This window comes from Galleria mellonella, unplaced genomic scaffold, assembly GCF_026898425.1.
Source record: "Galleria mellonella isolate WM207_F2 unplaced genomic scaffold, CSIRO_AGI_GalMel_v1 utg44, whole genome shotgun sequence".
Classification (NCBI taxonomy): domain Eukaryota; kingdom Metazoa; phylum Arthropoda; class Insecta; order Lepidoptera; family Pyralidae; genus Galleria; species Galleria mellonella.
In genome coordinates, this window is record NW_026442100.1 from 2,612,077 (window position 1) to 2,622,252 (window position 10,176).

General features: G+C 36.7%; 1 protein-coding gene across 2 annotated transcripts in view; it reads left to right on the plus strand.

Annotated features, from left to right (window-relative positions):
- Nucleotides 1-10,176, plus strand: part of LOC113518894 (CCR4-NOT transcription complex subunit 6) — a 207,452-nt gene that overhangs the window by 187,277 nt on the left and 9,999 nt on the right. For both annotated transcript variants that reach the window (XM_052898500.1, XM_026903918.3), the window contains 6 exons: nt 1,662-1,819; nt 3,060-3,214; nt 3,369-3,520; nt 4,455-4,679; nt 5,358-5,529; nt 9,848-9,987. In XM_052898500.1, coding sequence (XP_052754460.1) covers nt 1,662-1,819; nt 3,060-3,214; nt 3,369-3,520; nt 4,455-4,679; nt 5,358-5,529; nt 9,848-9,987 — 1,002 coding nt within the window. The remainder of the gene's footprint in view (nt 1-1,661; nt 1,820-3,059; nt 3,215-3,368; nt 3,521-4,454; nt 4,680-5,357; nt 5,530-9,847; nt 9,988-10,176) is intronic.

A 10,176-nucleotide genomic window follows, 5' to 3' on the forward strand; every position in this document is an offset into this window, starting at 1 on the left:
GAGCGATTATCGATGCGCGTATTGTTTCGCGATATTTGGCATGTACACCACGTCTCAGTGCGTCGCATCGGGTATACAATGGACGTATTTGAAGCACGTGCTGCGGCCGCATTGATCGTTGCCGGGCGTCGTCAGGTGACTTTGTCTCTTATAGATTAGCATAAGCGCGAGTGCACTTCGTGATCGTTATCAATTTGTCCCGACAACAGCTTAAAGCCAGGTCTCCCAGTATTGTCTTGTCTTTTCAGCTGTCATTTGCTTGCCAGCGATGCTTTGTTCCACAAACTACACTGCTGCTTCTTTGTCTGTTGATTGACTGCGTGTAGGAGCGATTAAATCTAGATAATTGCATCGCCAAGGTCTTCCACGAAGTCGACATTTAGACGGGCGGCCCTCATCCTTCAACGAGCCTTTTGATTCGCGTAATGAGACGGGTGCGAGTGCGCCGCGTCCGCATAAATCTGAGATAATGGTGTAGGAGCGTGAGAGTCCACAGTCGTGCCACGTTAGTTTACGTAATAAGTGGATACATTGAAATAACTTATCTCATTTTGTCATAGTCGTATTATGCCTAATTTTCCCAGTTGTACATTTTGAGGATGATAAGATACACCAGAATTAAAACAGCATTTCTTGCATTTTGGTATTTCGGCATAAAATAGGTAATCACACGTCACTGACTAACTCTTATGTTTGACTATTAAATATTTATCTATAGCCCTATGTTTATAAACTTGTTGCTTGAAGTAAATAAATATTAGCACGACTACTCAGGAAAAATAATATACTTATGTATAGATATGTATAATATACTAAGTCATTAAAATTTGTTATTTTTTCCCCTACGCTCTATGAAAAAATATTGCAATAGCGAACATTCATCAAACGATCACTGGCTTGGCGATTTGCTACAGACAAAACTGAGTGAACATAACCTGATTTTGGTCTGTAGGGAGTGGATTATATGCAGAATAGTTGTAACAGGATCTTGTAGGAGGCACTGTATATTTTACAAAGTAATTAATGTTATGTTTATAAGCAATAGAAACCACTTTACGCTAATTTGCAATCAGCATATATACCATTCTCAGTAGTATAAAACAAACAAAACTGATGAAGTTATTAAACCTTTAGATGCAAGACAAAGAACGTGAAGTTAATAAGTTTTTGTATACCTCTAAACATACTTTATGATAAACCGCCATAGGTAAGTTATTTCCCCATCGACAATAATGGTAATGCACTCCACACGATTAGCTCGGGGGCTATGCCATGATGCTAGAGCAGCTGCTAAACGGCTCATTTTCGTTCACGTTCTCCAAAGAGGTAAGGTGAAAAGCCGACGTCATTGTTCGCCGAGATGAGACATATCTCGATGCTAGATGCGGATACTGGCGAGATACGTTTAAAAAAACAAAAGCTATTGTGTCGCGTGCCTGACACATGTGGAGCGTAATACGAGTCTGATTTTAATTGGAACGTTTTTTCTGTCACGCAACATGTGTCCCGAGCGATGGAAACAAAGCGCCGGCAAACAACTAATTGACGTCTGATACACGCGTGACACGGCACCATAGATAAATAGTAGTGATTCTAAAGAAACTCTATTTACAAGAGAGAATAGTCAGTCACATAAAGATTTATTGTTTTTTTTTTTTCAGGTATCTTCACGGTAATGTGCTACAATGTACTCTGTGACAAATATGCAACTAGACAGATGTACGGCTACTGTCCTAGTTGGGCTTTAGAATGGGATTACCGAAAGAAAGGTATTTTGGACGAAATAAGACATTACTCCGCAGACATCATTAGCTTACAGGTTAGTAATTTGACTGATTATTGTTTATCAAATAACAATATAACAAATTTATTATTAATCATAATATAATTACGGTCTCGAGAATTTGAATTAGTCTGAAGGATTCTGAAGTTTCGACACAACCGTGCTATTATTTGTCAGTTCTGATGCAATTCTCTCGACCGTATTGTATTGTGTTCATTTTATATATTTTAAGAATAATTGCTATACCAATGTAATAGAAGGTGACTATACGTAGTCGTTTGTACCTATAGATAATTTTGCGACAAGAATTGAAATAAAAATATTATGTTTATACTACAATATGAAGAAGTTTGTGTACTATTATATTCTAGTTTGAAAAATTAGCTATGGCAATAACAGTTTTTTTAAATGCGTGATAATAGTATGGTGACCCCACCTGCGCTATCGGTATACACTGGCGGGGCTCTAGTTAGAGATGACAGATGAGGATGAAAGCAGGTCAGTTAGCCCATCCTGACGAATTCAACTAGAATTAAACACGATGGTTTCCAGGGGGACCCACGTGGATGTCGACCTGATACGATATATTGCTAGTAATGGGGCTATTTGACCCCATTACTAACAATCCCTTTCCCCCCTGGCAATAACAGTTGGCAACATACTAGAGATGTCTCTGTTCTAACCGTGATGATTGCTTATTATCACGCGGACCGTACGAATGTTTGATTGCCGTCCTTATTGCTTTTTTCTACTCGTCTACGTTAATATTTATAAAAAGGTTTTATTGGTTATTCGTTTGTTTGTAATAGATAAATTAAAAAACCTGTCGACCGATTTTAAAATTCTTACACTTGTAGAAAACTAGGTACATTATCTGCAAGTAACATAGACTATATATTATTTTCGAAAGGTCTATCTACCTGTGCGAATTCGGACCGGATTACTAGTATATAAATAACAATTAAATATAGTTCGTTGGTAACCACATAACTTGTCAGCAAGACAGATTTGACTAACTTTCAACAGACTTAAAAAAAGAAGAAAGTTTTCAATTCGGTTGTATTTTTTTATGTTTGTTACCTGGTAACTCCGTCATTTATAAATCGATATGATATTTTTTATTTAAAATAACGTACTTCCAGATTGGTCCCATAGAAATTTTGTCAAAATCGGTTCATTATTTATTTTTAAAATAAAAATAATGTCCATAAGAACCTAATTAAGATTTTTAGGATAATAATTAACTAATATTTGAATGCTATTATGTTGTTAACAGGAGGTGGAGACAGACCAGTTCTACAATTTCTTCCTGCCAGAATTAAAACAGGACGGTTACGATGGCATCTTTTCACCCAAGTCTCGTGCAAAGACCATGTCTGAGTCGGAAAGGAAGTATGTCGATGGATGCGCTATATTCTTTAGATCTGCCAAGTAAGTGTGTTGCCATTATACTAATATTCAAATCAAACGTCATTAGAAAGAAAGTTACTGGTTTTCCTTAGCTGATTTTTTTATATACACATTTTTATTATTGTATAAAAAAAAAGAAATTTGTATGATATTTACAATGTCTTTTTTTTTTCAGGTTTTCTTTAGTAAAAGAGCACCTAATAGAGTTCAATCAATTAGCAATGGCGAATAGTGAAGGTTCAGACAATATGTTAAATCGTGTTATGCCGAAGGATAATATAGGATTAGCAGCGTTGATAAAAACGAAAGAAGCGGCCTGGGAAAATGGTATGTATTACATCCAGTTATAGTCTTTTTTAACAAAATTCAAAGGAAATTGTTGTTTTAGTCATCATCATCTTCCTACCTTTATCCCAATTATATAAATTTTGAGGTTTACGTAACATGTTTATATCCATATTACCAAGGCTTTGGCTTTTAGTTTTACGACCAGCCGCCTGCCAAATTAAATTAAATTGTATCTAAATGTATCAAATTTCTATAAACAAGTAACTATAAATAAAATTTAAAGCACTGTGAATTAATTGTTTTCTCACAAATTGAGGAAAGGTAGGTACTTCTGTAAGTCTCCTCAGTTAGCCGTTCTTTTGATTAAATTCTCTTAGAAAATAATCAGCTTCTATTGCTTTATTTTCGAACTCGATAATATTATACTATACCTCAAAGGCAGAGTTACTAACAAATTTACTACTAAATTTACCACCCATCTGGTAGTAAACGGTTACTGCATAACGTTGCCGTACGGACTCGTCATGTTTGCATTGCCAGACTCAAACACTAATTATGCTCTTTAGCATAATTATTCTTTATTATAAGTATTATTGAAGACGGAAAAAGATCCTTATAGCATTTATCTCTAGGAATTGAGAGCGCTTCCACATTGCAGGATTATAATGAAACTAGCTTTTATCTGTAACTTCGTCTGAGTGACTTCGTCTGTTTACCAGAATATGTTAATTCTGGTAAACAGGGATAAATAATGTGTCTCTTTAGACAATGCTTTAGCTACACCTTTGATATCACTTATCGTCAATTGAAACGTATGCTTGTTTATTGTTTTTTATTTTTTTGTATAAAATGTGTATATACCAGTTTTCGTTACGATTGGTCAAGCCAAGAAGTCACCGACAAATAACCATACTCGCTGTTTCAATTATAACATCAATAAAGATATTGATATCCTAAATAATTTTGCTTACAGGAATACCAACAGATTCATCAATGCTCGGTCAACCAATTCTGGTGTGCACCGCGCACATTCACTGGGATCCGGAATTTTGTGACGTGAAACTGATCCAAACAATGATGCTTAGCAACGAGTTACGCACCATACTGGACGACTCGGCGCGGACGCTACGCCTCGCTGGTCAGCGCGACAACGTGCAACTACTGCTTTGCGGTGACTTTAATTCGCTCCCCGACAGTGGTCAGTATTGTGTGTCGAACACACTGTCAAGAAACCCTATACATTTATTGTCTTCTTGCTCTAATAACAATTATAAGGGGTCGACGTTGTCTCTTCCATTCATCTCTATTCGCAATCATTTCTGCATTCATTACTATTCTAGCTAAATCACCTTTATTTTTTTTTCTTTTCCTCTACTCCCACATCCACACTCACGCCCAACAGACAAATGGTAAACAATTCCCTGTCTAATATATATTTTATTCAAGGTTTGGTGGCATTCAAATTTGGGCTTCGTTTGAAAGTAAATTTCTACTGCTGCTCATAAACTATAAGTACTATACTGTTTTTTATGATAAGAGGATATCGACTCACACCACCTAATAATTTTACTCCCACATTTCACCGACCAAACTGAAACTTACTCTTCAAGGAAAAGTTGCATTGCGTTCATAATATACCTTACTTTTGACGACATCCGTGCGCATCGGTAGAGACTTTGTTTTGCATAATGAAGTGCCGGGTTCGATTCCCGGCCAGGCAAATTTAGGGAACGAACTTTTATAATTTGACTCGGGGCCAGATGTACTGGGTTTTGTCTCCAGATGTACTTTACCTGGTTGCTCATAACACATTATTCTAGCTTGAGGAGCAGATTTTGTGACATTTATACTTATTATTTGGCCGTCGTGTTTACAGGAGTAGTGGAGTTCCTGTCATCAGGCCGCGTGCCGGCCGACCATCGCGACTTCAAGGAACTCGGGTACGCGACCTCTCTGAGGCGCATGCCCAGCTCCGAACGGGAGTTCACGCACAACTTCAAGCTTGCATCAGCGTATAGCGAAGATATCATGCCCTACACTAACTATACGTGAGTAGATCCTTATCTTTAACGTAACCTCTCCGTACGCAGTCCAGATTTTTATACCATTGTTAGTGAAGTGACAACTGTATTGTCACTGGGGATACAAATAATAATAGAATAGATCAATGACTTAGAATCGAAAATTTATAAAACTTAATACTTTATATAGACACTATCCACTACCGTTGTTTCAACTGTGATGCTTTATTGTTTTTTGCTGAACCAACCTACATCACCCACCATGATCGTAACATAAGTGTACACGAAGTAAATTTAATTATTTCTTCATGTTTCTATCTTCTTAGTAATTAAGTTCAAACATAGAAAATACGAAAAGGCTGTTGCCTGTGAGCCCAAGTCATTTTGTGTTCCATCTCTTTCCAAGTTTCAAATAAGAGCAAAATCGTTGCATATCTAACGGAGCCTGCTTATATCGAGATTCATAAGCCTCGCTACTCAATCAATCAATTTGGTTGACATTGTAAAAAGTGACAGACTGAGGCCTAATACGTAGAAAGAAGATATATGTATAGGTATTATTCTTAATATATGAACAATACATAGCAGTTGCAAAAATAAATGTTTAATTTACATGCCCGAAATTTAGAATGAAAATTTAATTGCAGATTTCGAGTTTCTTTATTTATTTCCTTAGTGTATAATTTTGTACAATGAATTCAAGATTGTTATCGTAATTTGTATTCGTAACTCTATCAAATTGACCTTTTATTCTATAGAACACGACCGCGGGCAAATACGAGTAATTACGTTATGTATACATATTTACACCATATTGTTTGCAGGCACCAGTTGCTTTTCAAAAGAGGCTTTTTTGTTTTTATATGATTTTCACTATTTATTTATTCTTTATTGACTACATTACAAAAGAAATGTCTAGTACAAAAGGCGGACTTAATACTATATAGCATTCTCTCCCAGTCAACCTTTGGCAAAACAGAAATGTAATTATGCGGTGAAAAAATTTAAAATTGTTGCAGATAAACAATTACACGTACGTATCGATATTGACTTCATTGAATAAACTGGAGAATTAAACAACAATGGAGAACTACTGCACATTATGATTATATAAATATACACACATGAATACATTAAACAAATATTACTTACATATACAAATACGAGTATGTGTCATAAAAACATACATATTTTATACATATACATTTACTACATATCCATGGAAATAAAATACCTACCTATGAAGAAGGTTATTATTGATATAAAACTGATTATCATGTTTTTTTTTTGATGGGTGAAAATGGTATGGTAACCCCGCTTGCGCTAACGGGATACGCTGGCGGAGCACCAGTAAAGGGTGATAGATGAGAATGAAAACAGGCCAGTTAGCCCATCATGATGAATTCATCAGGAATTAATCATGATAGTTTCCAGGGGGAACCGCGAGGAGGTCGACTTGGTTGGGTATATTGCTAGCAATGAGATTCTCAGTCTCCATTACTAACAATCCCTTTCCCCCCAACTGATTATCATTATCATTCATCATTTCTGGCATTATCCGTACACTGCTGGACATAAGCCTCCCCCATAGACTGCCATAAAGAACGGTCCTGGGCCACCTGTACTTATTATAATTAGTAGTATTTACATAAGACCCTTATCTCTGGTATTGCAGGCGTTCATAGGCTACGGTAACCGCTTACCATCAGGTAGGCCGTATGCTTGTGCCACCTCAGTGGTATATCTATGGACAAAGATTATCTATTAAGCACTGCATTATCACCTCCGTAGAAGATGCATTGTCCTTACTACTTTTTTAATACTCCTGTTAAAAGTATGTGAAATTCTTGAATATTTACTATTCAGTTACTTGATGTAATTGAATATTCAATTATTTGTTAACCTCAATACATACTGAGTTATAATTTCAACTTTGATAGTGTTTTTCACATTTCCCATTTGAACGGTCAATCACCCCTATAGCTAAGAAATACTACATTTAACGATTACTTTCCACATTAGTTTTCATTCGATCGCGATTCGATAAATTTAAGCTTGGAACATATTACACCCATACCTGTTGTAGGGCATTCGTTGTCTAATTGCATTAAGGAATACATTCGTTTTCTTTTAATATAAATATGGTTTTTTTTTTGTTTGGACATTACTGTATAAGCACAGCGATGACTATGTTTATTGGCCACTGTTTCCTTTCGATAAGAAGGTCTGTCAACTTTTTTGTCATTACAAGTCGTTTATAAAAAACGCTTCTGTTTAATTCTTTACTATAAATCCACCGTGAAATATTTAGGAATGACTTTTACAATCGCCATAATGCGCGCGAGCCTTTACAATGCAAAACAAAGTCCGTCGACCCCAGCTCACCTATCATTAATTATGTCAGTTACAAGTTGAGATATTATAACGAGTATAATAACATCAGTGGCTAACGACGCGCACACACGCGACCATTACACGACCGGGCCCAATTTTGTGAGCACCCGACAGCTACTCGCGTTTCGATTCCGCGTATCGCTTTAGTTAGGGTCGGATTACAATGAAACTTTTTTTAATGAATGATAATGAAATGGTAACCCCGCCTGCGCTATTAGTCTACAATGACATAGTACCAGTTTTTTTTTAATAGGTGATAATGGTATGGTAACCCCGTCTGCGCTATTGGTATACACTGGCGGGGCACCAGTGAGGGATGATAGATGAAGATGAAAGTAGGTCAGTTCGCCCATCCTGACGAATTAAACTAGAATTAGTCACGATGGTTTCCAGGGGGAACCACGTGGAGGTCGACCTGACAGGGTATATTGCTAGTAATAGGGCTATTTGATCCCATTACTAGCAATCCCTTTCCCCCCGACATAGTACCAGTTGGTGATAATGAAATCGTGACGAAGTCACCAGGCATTAATCATAATGGTTTCCAGTGGGAAGCGTATGGAGGTCAATTTGACAAAACTGCTAGTATTAAGGAAGCTAGCCCTCATTACTAATAATTTATCTTATCTTATTCCGTATTTGAATCTAGTTTTTTCCTGTCACACTTGAACACATTGTGGTCTTGTATCTTTTTTTTATACAACTTAGAATGGCAAACAAGCTGACGGCCCAAGTCCCAAGGCCCAAGACGGAAAAGTGATAACCGTTGCCTATAGACATGAACAGGGCCATGGACATAACAGAGTATACTGTTTCGCCCATGATACCCCCCATGTATTGCTGTTCCTAAAGACTCAGGTGTTATTCTCTGTACCCTATAAATTCACTGCTATATCCCACCCTTCAAACCGAAACACAGCAATACAAACACAACTGCTTCACGGTAGAAACACGAATGGGACAGAAGTGCCCAAGCAAACGACTTTTTTACAGTCTCCCTATGATAATCTGTAATAGCCTTATAGGATCCCATAGCTTGAGATATCAGTGTACACTTTTGGTTTCAGCTGTTCCATTACCAGGAGAATTGCATATTTAAATGTTTCATTAACTTATAAATAAAAAAAAAAAACACTTGGAACGAGAACAAGCATGTAGATAACCTTCAAATATTGTAGTACAAATGGGACACTTAGTTGCTTAAATCAAACGTGTTGCTAAGCTGAGTCTACTGGATTTTGTTATCAGTGTTGTCCGTTGTAAGAAATTTAATTAACGATATTTTTTGTTTATATCTGCTAGAGTCAACTTCGTGACCTTATAACCTATGTGGTCGATAACTTGGTGTAACTCGGCCACAACGCTTCCGTATTTTGATATGTTCGTATCACCGTGTAGTCTTGGCATTGCACGGACCACACTTTCCCGTGGGTGTCGTAAGAGGCGACTAAGGGAATTTAATGCTCGAAGGATAGGCGACAGCGTCCCTCTTAAACCATCACTAAAGCCTAACTGCGATTACCAACCCGCCTATCAGGCATTGGAACTACTGGCAAAACCCCCCTTTATGGGGGAGGCCTATATTCAGCAGTGGCTGATATGATAATGATGATGATTTGTATAACTATATATCCGAAAACCACTTAATTCAATAATGTAATGTTGATTTAATGCATCCTATGATAGTATTCTGTTAAAGGGGTGGAGTATATTTCTAATTGTTTACCTATATTAAATTAGTGTATATGTACTTTATTATTTTTATATTAAATATTTTAAATACTGGCAAACTCTCTTTGTAAGTTTCTGGGCGACATTGCTTCCTATCAGGTCGATTGTCAACTCCATAGATCCTTCCATAATACTGGTATTGTGGAAAGCTATATGAATTAATCCATAATATTGATATTTATTAACGAAACATACTAATCATGTGCATTTTTTGTTTCAGCTTCGATTTCAAAGGTATAATCGACTACATATTCTATAGCAAGCAGTCGATGACGCCCCTCGGTCTCCTGGGGCCACTCTCGCAAGACTGGTTCAGGGAACACAAGGTCGTCGGCTGTCCACACCCTCACATACCGTCAGGTAACGTTAAAAACACTAAAATACACTAAAATTCATATTGTCCTAGTATATTTACGTGAAGTAAATAAAAATAATATTTGTTTTTAAATTTGAATCTATACAAATGTCGTCTGCATTGCTGTCTCTCAACCCAATATATAGATATCTATATATTGGGTAATGGTATGGGTAATCCCACGCCTACTTTTT